This window comes from Balaenoptera acutorostrata, chromosome 11, assembly GCF_949987535.1.
Source record: "Balaenoptera acutorostrata chromosome 11, mBalAcu1.1, whole genome shotgun sequence".
Lineage (NCBI taxonomy): Eukaryota > Metazoa > Chordata > Mammalia > Artiodactyla > Balaenopteridae > Balaenoptera > Balaenoptera acutorostrata.
The window spans coordinates 69,588,774-69,610,130 of NC_080074.1; the positions used below are offsets into that span (position 1 = coordinate 69,588,774).

General features: G+C 40.5%; 1 protein-coding gene across 1 annotated transcript in view; it reads left to right on the forward strand.

The window, feature by feature from the left end:
* The first annotated feature begins 647 nt into the window (after nucleotides 1-647).
* DBX2 (developing brain homeobox 2) overlaps nucleotides 648-21,357 on the forward strand; it is a 41,994-nt gene continuing 21,284 nt past the window's right edge. The window contains exons 1-2 of the mRNA XM_007179222.3: nucleotides 648-1,047; nucleotides 16,253-16,348. Of these exons, the coding sequence (XP_007179284.1) occupies nucleotides 648-1,047; nucleotides 16,253-16,348 (496 nt within the window). The remainder of the gene's footprint in view (nucleotides 1,048-16,252; nucleotides 16,349-21,357) is intronic.

A 21,357-nucleotide genomic window follows, 5' to 3' on the forward strand; every position in this document is an offset into this window, starting at 1 on the left:
CCTCCCCTGGATGCCCTGAAGTGACACCAACACGGGAGAGCCAGGGGTCGCCCAACAGGTGGTCCGCCGAGCGCTCTCCAGGTGCCAGCGCCGCCCGCGCTCAGGGCGCTCCGCGAGGGCGTCCAGGCGCCCTGGCGCCCCCGGGGCAGCGCTGGCTCCCTAGCGAGGGCCGGGGCCGGGCTGCTGGGAGGGGGCGAGCGCCCGGTTCCCGTCGCCTCCACTCCCGTCTCCTGCGGCTACGCGTCCCCTCCCCTTACCAAAGCTCGGACTCTCGGAGTTGCCCTTATTGTTGGCCGCGTCTGTCACTTTGTGGGCCGGGTGACATGAATGGATGGGCTGGACACACCTTCCAGCCTTCTAGAAAAAAAAAAAAAAAGTCTGGATCTGCACAGAGGGCGGGAGGGACTCCCCCGGCGCCCCCAGAGCCAACGCCGCGGGCAGGGGAAACGCACAGCTCCCCCCTCCCACACTCACTCCTCCCCTCCTTTAAGAAAACGCCCAGCCCAGAAAATAATATCTTTCCCAGCCCGCCGGCGTCCGCGGTGCTTTCGCCTCCTTTCCCGGCTGAGCGCGCTCCAGCGTTGCGGGAGGCGGCGCGCGGGGCGCGGGTCCGGAAGCGGGCGCGCAGCGGTCCGGGGCGCCGCACCATGCTCCCCAGCGCCGTGGCGGCCCATGCCGGCGCCTACTGGGACGTGGTGGCTTCCTCCGCGCTGCTGAACTTCCCCGCCGCGCCGGGCTTCGGCAACCTGGGCAAGAGTTTCCTGATCGAGAACTTGCTGCGGGCTGGGAGCGCCCCGCCGCACAGGCTGCCACCGCCCCCACCCCACGGTCCGGCAGCAGCTCTCGCCTCGGGCGCTCAGGTCCGGCCCCTGCCCGCCAGCCCGGTTCCGCTCAAGCTGTGCCCCGCGGCAGAACCAGTCAGCCCCAGCGGGGCGCCCTACGGCACGCGGTGGGCGTTTCAAGTGCTCAGCCCCTCGGCGGACGGCGCCAGGCTGCCGGGCCGGGCTCCGGGGGACCGAGACTGTGCCTTCCAACCATCAACCCCAGGTGAGTCCGCTCTCCCCTCCCCAGCTGCGCGCGGCGCCTCTTGGCCTGCGGGTCCCGAGACCTGGGCTCGCCGGCCCTAGTGCGCAGGGATCCGCCCAGGCCTGGACCTTCCGAGAGCACCTAGAGATTCGGTGGAGATGCCGCCTCGGGGGTGAGGAGGGTACCACCACTAATTGTGATTTTCCTCCCCTTCGCGTACCACCAGCTTCCTCTCCGTCCCCTCTTTCTACAAGTGGTAGGGCTGCCTTGAATTTAAGGCCTTTTTGAAGAAACCTTGGAGGCACCTCTTGGCTTTAGGCGAAAGGGCAGCCCCGGTCCTGAGATCTCTGGGTTCGCAGGACCAGTTTCACGGGGTTTCCCAAGTTCAGCGTCTCCACCCGCCCGCTCCTGTCCCGGAGGCCGCGCGACACCCGTTCTCTGGAAAGTTCTTGGCTCGGAGAGCCTCGCTCGGCCCGCTTTGGGGACTTTTGCCTCTTCAAACCGTTGCGACGGTCGAGGCGGTTGCAGAACGCTCGCAGAGATCTTTGGAAAAAGAGTTGCGCAAAGTTTTGGCTTTCTTCACTCTTACATTTTGGATCACTAAGACGCAAGAAAATCGAGGCTGGCTTTTTTTTTTTCGTGCTGAGCTGGAACAGCCTAATTGGCACCCGGAGTAGGAAGTTCACCAATAAATGAGAATTTACCAAAAGAAGGGCAGTTTTGGTTTGCTTGTTTTAATTGCCGAATAAAACCTAAGTGTTGTGACTGGGAAGAGGATGCGGACAGTTTAGGCAATATATTAGCTAAAGCTTACGGAGGGGCTGCCGAAATTGGCAGTGAGAAAGGGAAAGCCTCTTAGAGACTCAAAAACTGAGATCCAGTTGGATTAATTTTTTTTTTTTTTTTTTGGCTTGCGTCCTTGGACGATCTTAACTCATTCTTTAAATCCCGGTGGGTTTGTCCAGAATGACTAATAGACGCTTTTTCAGCAGATTTCATTGTCCCACCAAACTGCCGAATCAAATTTATTGCTAATGGCTTTATAGAATTGAACATGTTTAGAACCTGTCCTGGTCTTTCAGTTTGAAATGGTTACTAACAGAATGGAACAAATATAATTATATGAGCACCGGTCTCATTCACATAGTGTAAAACCTAAATTCTAGGCAGCCTTTTTGCACCCTGGGAGAGGAACAAGTACAGTGAAGACAAAGTTTATGTGCCTTGGAAATCTGGGCCACTCTGTTCTTTTTGAAGTATTAGGAAAATTAGAAACGTATAAAGCAGGTTCGTGTAGACAAGAGCTGGTAAATAATGACTCATAAAAATAACATTTTCAAGAAAATTTGGTGATTTGTATAACTTTTGGTGGTTTGTGTTCATAGAAGCTATTTTTCAAGAATTCTTAAGTTGCTCTTGATCATGCCTGGCTCCTCAAAAAAGTTAATTTTAACCTTTGTAGATTTTACAGGTTAAATTTAAGTAAACCAAATGCGAATCAAATGCAGACATTCCAATAACTCGGAAAAATAATTTTGTATACCTATTCATTTTCATTCAAAATGTTACAATTATTGGGTAAAGGGTTTCCTAACTACATTATTTTTATTCTCAAGAACATATTCATTCTTGTACACTTATTAAAGTATCAAAATGCAAAAACGCGTTTTGGAATAATTGAGAGTATAAGAACTTAAATTTCACTTTGAAGTATTTTCATATAGCTTAAGCCTATATTTTTCCTAATATTTTTTTCAGTCCTTATTGAAGATTTGATGTTTTCCTAGGTTAATTTTTATTTGAACAAATAACTTTTTATTTCAAAAAAATCATTCTTGTGAAGAGTGCATTTAATTTTTGAAACTCAAAAAATATCTTAAGATTAGAACCCCATAAATTTGTGCCCACAAATATGCTGCTTAAGAACATTTAAAAAAAATTTTGACAGAGAATATAGCTTTCTGAACCGTGCTCCAGTTTTATTTAAATGACAAGATTCTTGCCCTACCAAATGTGGAAATTCTTTTGTACTGTGTAGAATTATGAAGTTATAATGAGTGCTGACAATGTTAGCTATCACCTGAAAATTAGAGGAGGATGAAATAGTGATTGACGTTCTGTAAAGAGTAGAAAGGAGATTTAGAAAAGCTACTGTTTTCAGAACGATAAAATACTTCTTTCTGAAACGTCAGTGAACAGCCAGTTCTAATCCTTTAGACGCTAACTTAGGAGTGGATCACAAAATGTGATTTTAATGATTTTGGTGTATTTGACTACTCATTTTTTTCTCAACGTAATTTGTTGAGTGCACCAGTCTAGATGTTGAATAAGAAAACCCCGGAGTTCTTTTTAAGGGCATTGGTGAAAGACAGCACCATTTAACTAGGGGATTTATGCCACTGCATGCATTTCGGCTTCATTATTTTTGTTACCCACTATTAATTATACCATATAGTTCATTCATTCAGCAAATGCTTACTGACTGTCTCCCATGTGTTCAGACTGTTCCAGGCCATTGGGATAATCAGTGAACAAAACAGATGACTGTCTCTGCCCCTGTGAAGCTTATAGCCCATGTTCTGTCCTACTTTATGGTTTACCAAGCATTTTCATAATTGTTAGCTGCTTTAATTCTCATAATAGGCCAATTTTTTCCTACAAAGATTATTCCACTTCCTAATTTTGTTTTTGTCTGAAGTATCAGTTTAAACATCTGTGGTCTTGTGAAAGAGAAGAAAATTGCCCCAAATCTCCAGATTCCTTGGATTAGTCTTTCATTGAATGTGAGAAAACTAACGAGGGCTTATGGGATAACCAATTGCATGTATCACAATAATAAATCAGATGGGGATGTTATATCTGAGCCCATAAGGAAAGAAATTGGCCTTCCCCTTCATCTTGTCACGTGTCTGAAAGGTGGTGACAGTTAGTAACACAGGTTTACAGATTATGGATGAAAGTTTAGCTGTCAGTACTTCATCCCTGAAAACTGGCAAGCCTTTAAGTATTTAGAGCAAGCAAAGGAACATTCCATAGCTGTATGTTGTCAAGTTGTATATATAGAGTAGTTTAAAAACTTAAAAAATCAGAGGGCATTCTTCAAAGTTTGAAAGGAGCATGTTGAGTGTGATAACAGGTAGTTGAGTAGATTCACCTCCAGGGGTTGTATGTGAAAAAAAGAATTTTGGATATTATAGTTTATTAATGGAAACCAGGTTTTTCAAGTAAATCCTAATCATCAGCGATCCTCCCCCAGAAGTTCATTGAGTCATTATTTGGTGGCTATTGTGCTAGACTTAAATATCCATGTTTTTGTATATTAAAGAGGGTCCTGAAATGTAAAAAGCTGAAAATTTTAAATTTCTCTTACTTATGCCACCAATTTTCTTCAAAGTAAGTGGAACAAATAGCCTTGCTTTTCAGTAACATTTGTTATTTTAAACATGTTAGAAAGTGTTTGAAATGAAGATAATTTCCTGAATGTAATTTTAGTGATTATTAAATCTACTCTTAGTGCTGCATATAAGAGGATTAGAAAGCAAATGTTTATTCTGAATAGTTGAATTGAACTGTTCTTTTTTTTTTAAAGTAATTTTGTCGAGTAGGTTGTGCTATGTAGTACAGAAATGGAAACGGATCCATAGTATGTTTTCTGGTACCCCTTTAGGGTTGTTAATTAATGCGTCACGTGCACTCTGATTTTCTTGTCCACCTCACAGTCCCAGATACTCTTGACCTATTAATCCTTGACTCTGTCTTAAACTACTTGCACTTATGTGTTTTTTTTCCAACTGGTAGTTTTATCCGCTTTCACTGAGATACACTGAAAGTGTGACATAAAATAGCTCCTCTTACATCTTAGGCACGTTGGGGAGGGAGAAGAAGATGAATCTGTGCCCCAGGTGGGGAATCCAGTCCAGCTGAAGACTGTGCTTTGATTTATGAAGCTGGAGTTTGTCATTCATTTTGGCTGACGCTATGCTCTAGGTGTATTTTGGCAAATTAAAGTCACAGAATCTTGACTATTGATGATACTGACCCAGAACCAGGACAAAGAGAATGGGGGATCCAGAAAAGGATAGTGATGGGACCCATGCTGGTAGCTCCTTGCTCAGGCCATCACCCCAAACATCCTTTGGTGGAATTTGTAGATAATACCAAACAATATTCTTACTACACCTGTACTTTTTAAAATAATCTGCTCAACATATCTTTGGATTTATATTAACGTATTAATAACTTTTACATAGTTCATGAGGAATCAGCTCTGAACAAATTGTTATATGGTCCCCAAGTTCATAAACTTCAGATTCAGAAAGTTCTTGCAGTGAAGAGAACCAGTAGGACTAAGAGACAGGCCTTTTACTTCTGGTTCGGATTGAGAAAACCACACTCCCTCCAAAATAATGTCTGAGTTGGAATGACAAAAGGGTAGCAATTTATGTGCATTTTATTTGCCTCTCACTTTAGCACCTATCCCTCTCTCAATCCCTAAAACATGCTTCTCTACTTTGCTTTAACAGCAAGAAATTTCAATCTGTTAACAGGTTTTGAAGCTTTATTACTGAGGTTTAATAATCAAATAGGAGTAAATCCAGTAGGCAAGTAGGAACAGTTTAGAATTTCTCCCTTAACTCTTACTCACTTTAGGGATTTGAGGATTATTTTAAGAGGCACAGTGGTTTGAATGCCCAGAAAATTGCGTACGGATTTATGCAGAAGTAAACGTAGGCTCCAAAGGGTTCAGGGTCATGTCAGGAAGCCAAAGGATGTCATGTGTTGTGGGCAACTTAAAAGAATTGCCAACAGTGATTTTTAGCTACTTTTGTTTGCCATCAATGTGGCTCAGATGTGGGACCCAATGCTGTGCATTAGACTCCGTTGTGTTCCTTTTGGAGTGTGCCGCCTCCATCCTGTTCTTGTGTCCGCCAGAAAAAGTATCTTTTTGCTGTAAGAAGACATCTTACGGTTAGTTTTGCTGCTGAACAATGATAGAGATGGTATCAAGTTGAAAGTAAGGGAAGCAACATAGGTCATAGCTGTGTTCATAAAATACTTTTAGCTTCATTGCTATGAAAGTTTTTACAGAAGCAAAAATGTTATCGTCTTTCAAATATTTAAACAAATGTGTTTTTTGTTTTTTTTTTAGAGTCCTGAATTTCTTTATTCTCAAATGCTACGAGTTAACAAATCAGCCATTGGATCATGTTGTGAGATTGGTTTATAATGTGTCTGAATTCCTGAGGCAGATTTTATTTGTTTGGTATCCTGCTTATGTTGATTTAGTTTTTAACTTCTATAATTTGAAGTCATAATGTAAAGTTTTTGCTGGATTCATAAAAAAAGTCACTGATAAGTTACCATTTGTTTCATATTTCTTTTTTTTTTTTAACATCTTTATTGGAGTATAATTGCTTTACAGTGGTGTGTTAGTTTCTGCTTTATAACAAAGTGAATCAGTTATATATATACATATGTTCCCATATCTCTTCCCTCTTGCGTCTCCCTCCCTGCCACCCTCCCTATCCCACCCCTCTAGGTGGTCACAAAGCACCGAGCTGATCTCCCTGTGCTATGCGACTGCTTTCCACTAGCTATCTATTATTTCATATTTCTATGTAACTTTGCTTTATAAGGTTTTTCTGAAGTCTTATAAGTCATTAATCAATAGGATTATCAAATATTTTGCGTAAGAAATGTGTTTTTATGTTAGAGTTGGGGGGTAAATACCTTATTTTCTCCTCAACCTACTTTCCACTGCACTATTTCTCTTGCTGATATCTCCCAGAATTTTAGAATCCATCTTATATCTTTTGGGGAGGCTTGATTCGTAGCTCTTAAAACAGTGTTTGTCCACTTAATCTTGGGTTAACAGAGGCCCTAAATAAAGTTTTTTACCTTAATTACTGTCATTTTTCTTTCCACAGTGAAGGTACACAATTTTTAAGTCAAATTAAAAACAACTTTTAAAAATTAAAACTTTTTTAAAATTTTAAAGATTAATTTAAAATTAAAAACAATTTTTAATCACTTTTTCATTCAAATGCACCTGGAGTCTGTCAAGAATAAAAAGGCAAACTGTAGAAAGAAGCAATATGATTTTTATCTAGGAATGCTAGAATCCTTCTTTAAAGACTTCATTAGATCATGCTTCCATTTTCAACTTTCTTAGTAAGAAATTGGATTTTTGCCTTAACATATAATATGCTTACCAGACCCTTGTATATTTTATTCCAAAAATATTTTATTTTACTTTCAGTAATGTTTCCACTTTTTTTTTTTTTTTTTTAAATTTATTTATTTATTTATGGCTGTGTTGGGTCCTCGTTTCTGTGCGAGGGCTGTCTCCAGTTGTGACAAGCGGGGGCCACTCTTCATCGCGGTGCGCGGGCCTCTCACTATCACGGCCTCTCGTTGCGGAGCACAGGCTCCAGACGCGCAGGCTCAGTAATTGTGGCTCACGGGCCCAGCCACTCCGCGGCATGTGGGATCTTCCCAGACCACGGCCCGAACCCGTGTCCCCTGCATTAGCAGGCAGGCTCTCAACCACTGCGCCACCAGGGAAGCCCCAATGTTTCCACTTTTAATGAAATCTCTCCCTTTCATTCTTTTTAGCCTCCAGTCAATACTTGATTTGGCAATGCTAAGTGATTCATCACTTTATATAAAGTTACCATAACTGATTTTATCTTTAATAGCGTTATTCATTTTGTCAGCCAGCTATTAGTCGGGAGTATTTCAGGGGCACACTCTTTTTGTAAGTTATATGAACAGTAAACTTAAGGCACTAAAATTCTCTGAAGTCAAAGGTCAGAAAGCCTCTATAAGTTTTTAGACTTTTGTTTCAGAATCAAACAAAGCGTGGGGAAAAGGAAAGGAAAATAAACCATCAGGTCTTTTTCTATATATTGCTGAATATTTAATTGCCTTCTTGTTTATAGATATTCCAAAGATGAACTAGGTTTTTCCCTTTTCTTTCACATGTTCAGGCACCACGCATGCCATAACAGCCTTGATTTCATTAGTTCTAAGTGGCCATCAGAAATAGAATATACAATATGTACATTTATACCAGTCCTCTTGAGAGGACTCAAAATTCCTTCTTCCTTAAAAATTTAAATCCCTAATACTTTCAAAATTAAAATATGTGGAGGAATTATTCGTTGAGAAGATTTATGTACATTAAAAGAGAATAAAAACCATGACTGCTGGTGAATTTTTTTATTAGAGTAACCTAGGACTGGATTGAGTTTAGGTGTGTTGAACCTACCCTAGAGTTAGATTGGGTCTGAAACCAAAAGACAGTCAGATTCTTCAAAGCGGGAACAGAGTCATTTCTGTTTGTCTACGTATTTTCTATAAGTGCTTTCGCACTACACATTGAACAGCTGCAGCAGAGACCTCATGGCCTGCAAAGCCTAATGTATTTACTGTCTGGCCCTTTATAGTAAAAGTTTGCCAAAACCTTTTCCAAAGCATAAATGGCCAATTTTAAAAGAATGTATAGTTTTCTGAGCTGGTTTTAGCAGTATTTCTTTAATTTTTAAAGTCTAGATTCAAATCTAAGGTCTTTAAATTACTGATTATATAATCCTAAGCAGTTCATGTAACTGCATTGAGCCTCATTTCAAAATGAGCACAGATGTTAGGCTCACCATTTGACTTTCAACCACATACCTCAAGAGCCCATTGACAACATACAGGGAAAAGATGTGAAAGACAGCTTTCCACCCTTCCGCCATAAGTAAAATACATACTGGAAAAGGGGTATTGCCGTGAAGAAACCATCTCACAACTTAGAGGCTTAAAGGAACAATTTATTATTTTCTCTTACGGTTTTGTGGACTGACAGGGCGCAGCTGGGTGGTTCTCACTTGGAATCTCATTGCAGTTAGAGGTCAGCTGGGGCTGCCATCATCTGAGGGCTCAGCTGGGCTGGATGTCCAAGAGGGACGTCCATTGACTCGCTTGGCTGACAGGGTTGCTGGCTGCTGATGGGGTGCTCAACTAGAGCCGTTCCAGCATTCACACTTGGATTTTCCAAGGGCCTGGAGCTTCTTATACCATGGCACCTGGGTTCTGAAAGGCAGAGTTCTAAGAGCAACATTCCCGGAAACCCAGGCAATAGCTGTAAGTCTTCTTATAACCTAGCCTTGGAAGTTCCAGAATGTCACTTCTTCCATATCCCTTGGTCAAGCAAGGCAGCAAGACTATCCCAAATACAAGAGAAGAGGAAATAGAGGTGGCTCTCAATGGGAGGAGTGCCAAATAATTTGCAACCATTTAAAGTCTGCCACAAGGTAAAATTCGGATAACCATCATCAGACACAGTTTCTGCCAGGTCTGTCTCCTGCTGGAGGAGACCAGTGAAGGAATTAATCAGATATGGTGGTAGAGCTGGGAACTCAAGGAGGCTTTATTGAGGATTTTAGAGTTTTGAGAGCTACAGGTACTGTTCTGCCATGGTATTCTCTTCTGTGACACTGACTTTATGATAAAAAGAGCAAGGGATTTCCTCAAAGTTTGCTCATTTTTTGGAAGCTGTCTAATGAAGACTCCTTGAAGGGAGAGGCAGCAGAGGTAGGGACTACCTTTGATAATTGCAATGAACTAGAACCCCACAGCTTGAGGAAAAGCCAGACTCCACCCACTTGTTGGTGTTGTGAGGATAGAAGAGAAGATGCTGGTGGGAGTGTCCAAACAACTGGTTGTTACCTCTTGCCACGCAGCATATGACCACAGTAGAATCCTTCCGTTTAACCCCTGTTTTTAAAATGTAGCTTTCATCATATCATCAAGCTATTTAGGAAAACCTTAATTATCCCCATTTGACTATCAGATCAAATAAAAATATTCAGTTTGTCCTTCAAGACCTTCATTCCATCAATTGCATTTAGCTCCTCCAGCCACATTCTTTTTTTTCTCAGTTATACGTATATATATTCTTTTTCGGATTCTTTTCCCTTATAGGTTATTGCAAGATACTGAGTATAGTTCCCTGTGCTATACAGTAGGTCTTTGTTGGTTATCTATTTTATATATAGTAGTGTGTATCTGTTAATCCCAGTATTCTAATTTATCCTTCCCCACTGCTATCCCCTTTGGTAACCATAAGTTTGTTTTCTGTGTCTGTGAGTCTATTTCTATTTTGTAAGTAAATTCGTTTGTATCTTATTTTTTTTAGATTCCACATATAAGTGGTATCATATGATACTTGTCTTTCTCTGTCTGGCTTATTTCACTTAGTATGATAATCTCTAGGTTCATCCATGTTGCTGCAGATGGCATTATGTCATTCTTGGCTGACTAATATTCCATTGTGTCTGTGTGTGTATACACACACACATATACGTATACACCACATCTTCTTTATCCATTCATCTGTCGGTGGACATTTAGGTTGCTTCTATGTCTTGGCTATTGTAAATAGTGCTGCTGTGAACATTGGGGTGTCCAACTACATTCTTAATGTTCACATCTTTGGCCTTGGGCCAGCAGTCAGGCTGGTCTCCTTAACCTGCCCTGGGTGTCACCATCATCCTTGCCTTCTTTCCTTTTGTTCATGCCACCTTTCCTTCCTGGAATGCCTCTTTCTCTTCTTTTGCCGTTCAGATACTTTCCAAATCAAGTTTCCAGATCAAGATGCTTTTCCTGCTTAAAGCCTTCTTTGACAAAGGCTTCCTAACAGTAATATTCTTTTCTTTGTTCTTTTTTTTTTTTTTTAATTTTTATTTATTTATTTATGGCTGTGCTGGGTCTTCGTTTCTGTGCGAGGGCTTTCTCTAGTTGTGGCAAGCGGGGGTCACTCTTCATCGCGGTGCGTGGGCCTCTCACTATCGCGGCCTCTCTTGTTGTGGAGCACAGGCTCCAGACGCGCAGGCTCAGTAATTGTGGCTCATGGGCTTGCTCTGCGGCATGTGGGATCTTCCCAGACCAGGGCTCGAACCCGTGTCCCCTGCATTAGCAGGCAGATTCTCAACCACTGCGCCACCAGGGAAGCCCCTTCTTTGTTCTTGATAGTATATTTTAGTGGAAATCTGGACCATGTTGCTTCTTTTTATATGCTGTCTTAGAATCGATCCCAAATTATATAATAATGGTAGGAATAAAGGCTAACATTTATTGAGTGCCCGCTGCATGTCAGGCATTTTTTTTTGTTCTTTTCAGTGGCCTCATCCTGATTATACATTATAATCACGAGTGCAGCTTTTGAAAAAAAAATGGTATACTAGGGGGCCCACTCCTCGCCAGCCTGATTTAACCCAATTGGTGTGGGGCCTGGGCATCTGTATCTTTGAAAAGCACTCCAGATAATTCTGATGTGTATTCAGGGTTGAGAAACATTGGCTAGGGGAACACACAGTACTATGTGTTTAGATCTCATGGCCTTGGAAAATGCCTCAGATTTTATAGGACAAAACTGAATTTGGAGTATGAAGATATTTGTATTTCATTTATTTGATCAGCAGATTCAGACCTGTAAGGTATGGAACATTTAAAGATAGAAATTCTTCCAGGGAGGGAAGCTATCCTTTTTTAATCTGTGTCATCCCAGCACACGGTGCATTATGTGGCACTTGGTAGATATGCAATGAATATTATTTGCGTGGAATTAAAAGGACAGAATCAAACAAGTAGATTCTGCATTTGGTTTATCTTCTCATGAACTGTACTAGAACATTAAGACCTTTGTTTTGCTGTCTCTGAAATACTCAAGGCAAAAATAAATGCAGACTTCTCTTGTTTTCTGGTGAGCAGAAAGGTAAAGGCTGACTTTACTTGCTTTGCCTTCTGATGGAAGGCAAGATTGCATGTGAATCACATAAATGAATTCTGTCCAGGTTGTGTGATAAAATAAATCACACCTTATTCATAAGTGGTATTTCTTAGGTCTTACTACTCAAGACAGTTGGTTGTCATTCTTTAGAGTCTTTTGGGGGGGGTCCACTCTACTTATAGTCAGTTCAACTGTGTAGTATTTCAAGGTCAGGAGTTTAGATTTCTTTATTCCCGGTGCCATGTACCCAACACTTGAAGGAGGTCATTAAAACCATCCTTTTGAAATTATTTAATTCCCTGTTATTCTTTCCCAGAGGTATTTTTTTGACCTTCTGGTTGCCTTTGTAAGACACCTTGGAACCTTTTCTCGTTTCTCCTTGTCCTTCTAGAATGTGCTGCCCAGTCGGCATAGCATTGCAGTAGCTCCTGAAATTTATTTGAAGGTTTTATCAGTGGTCTTTAGCATCGGTCCTTTGAAATGTCAGCACAAATCAGTTAATACCACAGTTTGCTATGACAATAAAAAGAATGTGGTTTCACCCCATGTAGATACACTCTGTTCTCCATTGGTAAAGAAAAATGAAAATAATAAAAAACAATTTAAAATGTTTTGCTTGCTTTCTAGACAACAGAATTTTGAAAATAATTTTTCTGTAGCTAGGCTTGTAACCATCCTTGACTGTGGGATGCTTTTGTCAAAGAACCGTGTAGTTAAGTTAAAAAAAAACAAACCAGGCCAGTTCACCATTAAGTTGCCTCTAAGTTCCCATCTTAATTAAACATTCAAAATAATTAATAGATAGTTTGATTCTGTGTCTTCAGATAAGTCAGAACATCTGATTAAGAAGTGAAAAGTTCATGAAGTTTTCTGTGAACAGGTGATTTTAGTCATTTGGATTCAGACAGTCTTGTTCCGGAAATTTTAAGTCATTTGTTTGTAATTTGTAAGAGATTCCCACAGAACCCAGAAGGCAGATTTGTTGGCAGGATACAAAATTTGGAGTATCCTGAAGTGTTGTGCTGAGGGAACCTAACATCACGCTATAGAACCTGACAGCGTGCATTTTTGCCACAGGGAAAGCCATTCGTTTTTCTCTTATGGAAAGCTGGGGAGATGTGGAAATGTCCATTTTCTGGGTTCCGTCTCTTACTGGATAACGGGCAGTCTGTGTGCATGACATCCTTATCCCTCATGGCTAATAACTACATACTGTGCTAAAATATCTGTGTTTCCCTGGCCTTTTAAAAAATGTGCTGAGACCAGCCATCACCACATTCCAGATGCTTGCCCATTTGAGGTTGAATATTAATGAATGAAATAGCAAGTGTTAAATGCATAGCCAGTCCAGTGCCTGTGCATAGGAGGTATTCCTTAAATAGTATTATCATAAATATTGTTCAGTACGCCTAAAATGAATTGTTCCCCTCATGATAAATGATAAAGTGACTGCATCTAGATTATACTGATGGGCTTTGAAATGCATATCATCTGCTTGAAATTGCTGTGTTTTCTGCCCTTTTCAGAGCTTCTTCAAGGTAGTTCTTAAATGGTTTACAAAAGTTTTAATGCATCTGTTAACTCGTCACTTTGTTTTTATCACACTTGAGTTTCTGTTTTTGCCCACACTTTAAAAACCATGTGGTTTACAAACACTTAAAAGTGTTATACATGTTTTTAACGCACTACATTGTTTTAAATGGCTATTTCCTCACACCATTCAACATCCCTGCGGTCACATGCTCAGCTGGATTAGCATTTGACTTATGTCCAAGTAGGAGCACATAAAAAAATGGAGCACTTAATTGGAATTTCACAGTGATTTCTATATAAACCAGCTTAAACAAGGTGTATTATGTATAGAAATTAGGAATTGACTAATCTGTGTAAATATATGTGTGTCAATGAGGTGATTTTAAATGGTGAAGAAATGCTACACAGTGGAACTTGAAGCCTGGTCATGTCACATGTAGTTCTTTAGCCACTAGAGTTGCTACTGTAGGCAGAATGTCATTTTGATTACAGCTTTACTATATTAAGATAGGATAATATAGAGCACTATAACAAACTGTTCGATTAAAACTTTTTCTGGTTAAATTTAACACTAAGATCCTATGTCTCAGAACCTCATTTATCATCACAAATGAATTTAATTGAACACTTGTCTCAAATGAACCATGCAATTTAAAAAAAATTCTTTATTTTTTCATTTTAGGGCCATATGGTTAGACTGAGAAACATTTTGGCTAGAATAGTAAAATTTGTAATTTGTCCATGTCCTGCATTGTTATTTTAATAGTATCACTAATGTGCTTATTTTCTACACTAGATATTGAGCAAAAACATTTCTTTTGTGTGTGTATTTCCAACTATCATGATAAATGCTTACACGCATGTATGTAAATGCAACATGGCTCAGCCTTTTTCTTTTACCTCAATTTAAAAAATGCCAAACAGCACAATAGCCATAACTTAATTATCTACGGAGTGTTTAGTTTGGAGGTGAAATAAGTTAGTTAACAGAAATACTTGAGAATAAACATAATGAGGTAACTTTTATACAGGGAAATATATTTCCACTTTTCATAGTGCTTCATATATTCATAGAAACATTAGAAAATGTAACTCTGCCTAAATAATGCCGTACTCTTATAATTTAAGATGTCAAATTCATATAAAGTGATTAATCATTTCTATGATGGGTTTTCAGTCAGTATTAGAAAAACTTATGATAACAATGAAAAATTTTTAAAAGTTTCATAGAACTTATTGAGCACCAAAGTGGGTCTCCTTTTCATACTTTGCTTAGTTGCCATATTTTCAAGGTAGCATTAAGACATTTTATTATTTGAAAATCCAGATTTTTAAAAACTAAAAATACTGACATTGACAACTTTCCATCATATTATAGAAAAGACCCTGCATTATGATTAATTTGCAATTCAAAGACATTAAGGACCATGAGACCATAAAATTCTTATACTTATATACTTATTTTGATACATCCTTCAAAGATACTGGTAAAATAAACACATACTTATCAGTTGGTTAAAATATGAGTCTGAAATTACTGTGTTCTTAAAAAGACATGTATTTGTAGCAAAATAATATTCACTGTATATGATTAAGAAAAGAAAAAAGTTTCCATTGAAAATGAAGGGAGAGTAGTAAAAATATTTATTTTCAAGTCATGTTCTAGATTTCAGGGTCATCTGTTATGGAAGATACTGTGTTTCAGGGTGTGTCAGGGGAGCAGGGAAGAGGTTAATTCCTGATTTCCTATTTCTTAGTTTTAAGATTATTCATTCATTTATTGAACATTTTTTGACTATTTAGAATGTGCCATGCACTCTGCTGGGTATGTGATGGTAAAAGCAAGTTGCCCACCTAAAGAAATATCGCCCATATTTATATTGTATTAAACCCCACTGTACTAAAGGACATGTTGTATCTAAGGTACTAAACCAAAGCCTGGCATATAGTAAGTGCTCAATAAAGAAGAGCCATTAATATCCTGTGACATCCTTTATAGCTATTTTTCATCTACTGAGGAACAGAGTGTAAAGTTTCTTTATTTACAAGAGTAATGATAACTGTTCCGTGTATATGAATTGAAAATGTTCTGAATAGAATAGTTTAATAAAATGAGAAGAGCAGAATTATATGGCAACTCCCTATACTATAAACACAAATGCTTTCAGGTTAATAGATATCTCTTGAGAGTAAATGTTACTATTCTCAAATACTTTGAAACATGTAAAAGTGATCAGAAAGACCACTTTTTATTATGGAATTGCTCAGTAAATTAACTATTATCAACTTTGGAATCTAGCTATCTATGTATTTCAAAGAACCTTCTGAAAATAAACAGTAGAGTAATACCGTCTCTTAAAAAAGTAAACTGAAGTGTGTAACATCCAGATTGTTTCTTGGTAAGTATTATATCCAGAGCTGTGCTGTTCAATGTGAAAGCCTCTAGACACATGAGTCTTATTTAAATTTAAAAAGAACTTAAAGTAAGAATTCAGTTACACAGACATACTAGCCACATTTCAAGTGCTTAGTGGCATATGTGACAAGTGGATACATATTGGACAGTGCAAGTAGAGGACGTGTCCATCATCACAGAGAGTTCTCCTGGGCAGTGTTGCTTGAGGTTATATTAGATAAAGGACTATTTGATGTTTACTACTTATAAACACACAGAAAACGAATGACTAAGTTTGGTTTTGATAATTTGATTGTTTATACCACAGCTTCCAAATCTTGATTAAATTATTTAGCAAGCTCTTTGACAGGTAAAGCCTGCTTTAAAATGACTTTAATTCCAGTAAAAGTTTAACTAAGTCTCAGAAGATGTAGTGCTTTACTCCATGACTTTGGGGAAATTGGAATTTTGAATACTGTCTAAGAGAGATGGCTAATCAATGTTCAACACTTTCTCTGCAGCGCCTTCCAAGCCCTTTTTTCTGAGTGCCCCACCATTCTACTCGTCGTGCTGCGGTGGGTCCTGTCGGCGCCCTGCCTCCCCCACTGCTTTTCCAAGTAAGTTTTTATACTTCATCAGCAATGCCTCAGTTACTCTGTAAACCAGAGCAGCAGGATTTAATGTGCTCTGGAAAACTAATTGGTAATGCAATGGCAAGGAGATAATTCCTCGCTAAAAATCACAGCGATCCTATTCAGGAGGTTTGCAGAGATTTATCGAACTTCAGCACACTGAGCGATTGTGAGCAGCTTCTAATGGCATTGAAACCCAGGGCTGACACACCAAGGAAAGCAACTTGTTTTCCATTTGATGTAAAAGATCTCAGAGGGACCCGTTTGGCTCTTTCTGAAACGTGTAGCAATGCTCATTTAAAGAAGAAGAAAGGAAGGAAAGAAAGCTAAGAAATTGTGTAAAATTTCCATTCAACTGAAAATGTGACACAGAAAGTCACTAGGTATCCATGGAAAATAATCAAAATTTGTCAAGATTGTAAAAGGAGATAAATACCTTCTCTTATCATCTTTAAGAAAACCAACCAGGGTTGTAGGAAATATTTTCAAGAGAACTTTTCAAACATTACACAGTTGTAATAGTGTGCAGGGTAGAGGGAGAATGACAACTTTCAAAAACTTGAAGAGCCCACACACGCTCACACGCACAAAGAAATAAATGTCTAACTGAAAATAAAAAGAAATTAAGTTCACCTTGATCTTGAGATTTCTAGGTCAGCTAAGAATCTGTAGACAGAGGATTCAAGTTTATGATAAAGAAGTCCAGAGGAGGGGTGCATTTTTTTCAGCTGCCCAAGAGAAAACATTGATTCAGGTTAACAGCTCTGTCAGGTGAAAAGTGAAATAGGGGTAGAGTCAGGCAGAAGTCCAGAGCTGTATCACGGTTGAATTCAGATTCCCCGTTGCCTCTCTGCATGTGTTTTATGAATGTTTCAGGAGAGCAGTTGCTCAACAGAATGATTCCTGACAAGTGAGGCAGCAAATGCTGGCCGTTTAATGAGCTGCAAGCTTCTGAGTATCTCTTTAGGGGGCTGATACTTTCCCACAGAGCACTTTACATGGCCGGGACCCGGCCACAATGGGTGACAGACCCGTGACCAATCGTCACTTTCACTTGACTCATCCACACGCGACCTCACCACGATTTTTCACTGTGCAGATGAACTTTCGGAACCATTTCACAGGGAAAAGGCTCGGGCAAGGGTCAGTTGCCCTTTTGTATGGTCATAAAGCAAGGCTCTGTGTGTCAGTCTTTTCTCCTGTCTCACATTCCAAGTGAATTTCTGGACACCATTTAAAGCACTTGGCTGAAAAATAAAGCAGTGAATGAAACTGACTTTTATAGACTCATTCTAGCTCATCTTCCCATATAACCCTGTCCACCTGAAAAGGGATTTAGTGGATGAGCTGAGTGCATACAGGACTTGCTGAATACATAGGGCCCATTATCCACTGTGGGGATTGTTTATTAACCGGGACTGATACACTATTTTGGAAGTGACCTATTAATTGTCCATTTAACTAGAATGTATTGATTCAAATAGAAAAATAGAAACCATGACTAAACCTTTTTCTCGCTCCTTCAAGGTGGTCTCCTATGAGGATAATTGAAAACTGTTGTACAGATTAAGGAGACATTTATCACCATATATTAGAGTATCAGGAAAGGACGCCTGGAGTAGAGACTTAAACCCCAAATATCTGATACCACAGCATGGTGGTATCTCTGTGGAATTAAATCTTCAGTGTGGTATTCCAGGGGTGGAGATTGAAAGAGGTCCAACCCCTAGTTTCAGTGTTTTCACCCTGGTATAATACTGATCTTCTACTTTAGAAACTCTCTGGAAATGTAGACAGGTAAGGGGCAATGTACCAAAATATTCCATGTAACAGGTGGACATTCATGTATGCATGAATGTGTGTGTGTATTCATTTTATAGTAGTGTTTTAATGAGTTTCTAAGCCATAAAAGTATACTAATGCCCAGGCCAGTTTACTAAATAGAGCACATAAAAGTAAGTCCAAAGTCATTTCCTAGATAACCTCATCTTCTTGACTGCTTGAAAAAAATCACCCAAAGCACGTCTCATTTTTCTCCATCTGCTTCTCAGCCCTTCCCACTTTATGCCTTTTGTGTAGCTGTTTTATAAATTGTGGTGTCTATCCCTGGAGGCTTATAAAGTCCTGTGTTTATCTTTTTTATTTAATAAAACATACAAGGGGAAAATCAGCACAGTTCAGATTGAGGATGAGAATGCACTTGGTTTGTCTCCATTTCTAAGTTGGCATTTTAAAACAGCGTAGAAGGGTGGAGTCAACATGGCGTACTAGGAGGACGCGGAATTCGCGTCTCCGCACAAGTAGGGCACCTACTAGGCACCGGTGGGGAACCACGGACACCTAAGGGGACGGGAGGAGCCCCCAACAACCGGGTAGGACATGGGGAGTGGGGGGAAGGAAGGGGGAGGAGAAGTGGAGGCGGGATGGGACTGGCGCCCCTGAGGGGCGGCTGGGGGAGGGGAAGGGATCCCACACCCGAAGCGGGAAATTGGGGAACCATTGGGAGGGCAGAGGATCAAAAGGGAGCATGGCCAAGTTTCCCCTGCCCACTTGGGCCCCCAGGAACCTGCTGAGATCCTGGGCCTGATCCTCTGCCCACCGAGACCCTCTCCAGCCGCACAGGTCCTGAGGGAGTGGGAGGGAGGGAAGGGGGAGCAAAAGTAAAGGCCAGACCTCCAGTATTGGCACCCCGAGGGGTGGATGGGGGAGGGGAGGAGTTCCGACACCCAGTGGGACCCACCCACAGTTACGGGTCCAGCAGTGGTGACAGGAGAGACCCTGGGGGAGATGGTGGGGGCGTGGAGGAACGCAGCCAGTGCTTTCCCTGTCCACTGAGGCACTGGGAAGCCTGTTGGGCTCCCGGGCCTAATCCTCTGCCCTTGGAGCCTCGCTCCTGCCGTGCAGAACCCAAGCCCCACCCACACACCCTCACTCGGCGCTACTTCCAAACTCTGGAACTCCACACTCCAGAGGCCCTCCTTGTGACGTGCTGCCTCTCCTATTCCACGCAGGTCCTAAGCAGAGGCCCCGCCCCACACTTGAACGTCCCACCCCATGCTCAAACATAACCCCCCCACCCACCTAGGTCCTACCCCACCCTAAAACCCGCCCCTGCCTAAGTTCCACCCCTGCCTAAACTCCGCCCCCATAGCCAAGGCTATTTTTTTTTTTCTTTTTTCCTCTTTTAGATTGGGATTGTTTTACCTTGTTGATTCATTGTGATTGATTCTTTTATATTTTTATTTTTCCAATTCTTTTATTTTTCTAATTTTATTTTATTCTTTTTTTTTTTTTTTTTTTTTTATTCTTTATACTTTGTTATTGTTCTCTCCTTTTGGCTTGTTCCCCTCCCCCCTTTTTTTTTCTTTTTCTTTTTTCTGGTGTGGTTTTATTTTACTTTGTTGCAGTTGTTTCAATTATAGTTTTATTTTTCCTAATATATTTTTTATCATTCTAATTTTATTTTGTTTATTATTCTTTGATATTGTACTGCTTTTTTCTTTCTTTCTTTCTTTCTTTCTTTCTTTCTTTCTTTCTTTTTTTTTTTTTTTTTACTGTGCTACGAAGCTTGTGGGATCTTGGGTCCCAGACCAGAGGTTGGGCCTGAGCTCCTGTGGAGGGAGCTCTGAGTCCAAACCACTGGACTAACAGAGAACCTCAGACCCCAGGGAATATTAATCAGAGTGAGGCCACCCAGAGGTCCTCATCTAAGCTCCAAAACCCAGCTTTATCCAACTGCCTGCAAACTCCAGTGCTGGATGTCTCAGTCCAAACAACCAGTAAGACAGGAATACAGTACCACCCATCAAAAAAAAAAAAAAATGAAACAACAAAAAATTATGTTACAGGGCTTCCCTGGTGGCGCAGTGGTTGAGAATCTGCCTGCTAATGCAGGGGACACGGGTTCGAGCCCTGGTCTGGGAAGATCCCACATGCCACGGAGTGGCTGGGCCCGTGAGCCACAATTGCTGAGCCTGCGCGTCTGGAGCCTGTGCCCCGCAACGGGAGGGGCCGCGATGGAGAAAGGCCCGCGCACCGCGATGAAGAGCGGTCCCCGCACCGCGATGAAGAGTGGCCCCCGCTTGCCGCAACTGGAGAAAGCCCTCGCACGAACCGAAGACCCAATACAGACAAAAATAAATAAATTAATTAATTTAAAAAAAAAAAAAAAAAAAAAAAAAAAAAATTATGTTACAGACGAAGGAGCAAGGTAAAAACCTACAAGACCAAATAAATGAAGACAAAATAGGCAACCTACCTGAGAAAGAATTCAGAGTAATGATAGTAAAGATGATCCAAAATCTTGGAAACAGAATGGAGAAAATACAAAAAACATTTAACAAGGATCTAGAAGACCTAAAGAGCAAATAAACAGTTATGAACAACACAATAACTGAAATTAAAAATACTCTAGAAGGAATCAGTAGCAGAATAACCAAGGCAGAAGAACGGATAAATAAGCTGGAAGATAAAATGGTGGAAATAACTGCCAGGGAGCAGAATAAAGAAAAAAGAATGAAAAGAATTGAGGGTCGTCTCAGAGACCTCTGGGACAACATTAAACGCATGAACATTCAAATTATAGGGGTCCCAGAAGAAGAAGAGAAAAAGAAAGGGTCTGAGAAAATATTTGAAGAGATTATAGTCGAAAACTTCGCTAACATGGGAAAGGAAATAGTCAACCAAGTCCAGGAAGCGCAGAGAGTACCATACAGGATAAACCCAAAGAGAAACACGCCAAGGCACATATTAATCAAACTATCAAAAAATACAAAGAAAAAATATTAAAAGCAGCAAGGGAAAAGCAACAAATAACATACAAGGGAATCCCCATAAGGTTAACAGCTGATTTCTCAGCAGAAACTCTACAAGCCAGAAGGGAGTGGCATGATATACTTAAAGTGATGAAAGGGAAGAACCTACAACCAAGATTACTCTACCTGGCAAGGATCTCATTCAGATTTGATGGAGAAATTAAAACCTCTACAGACAAG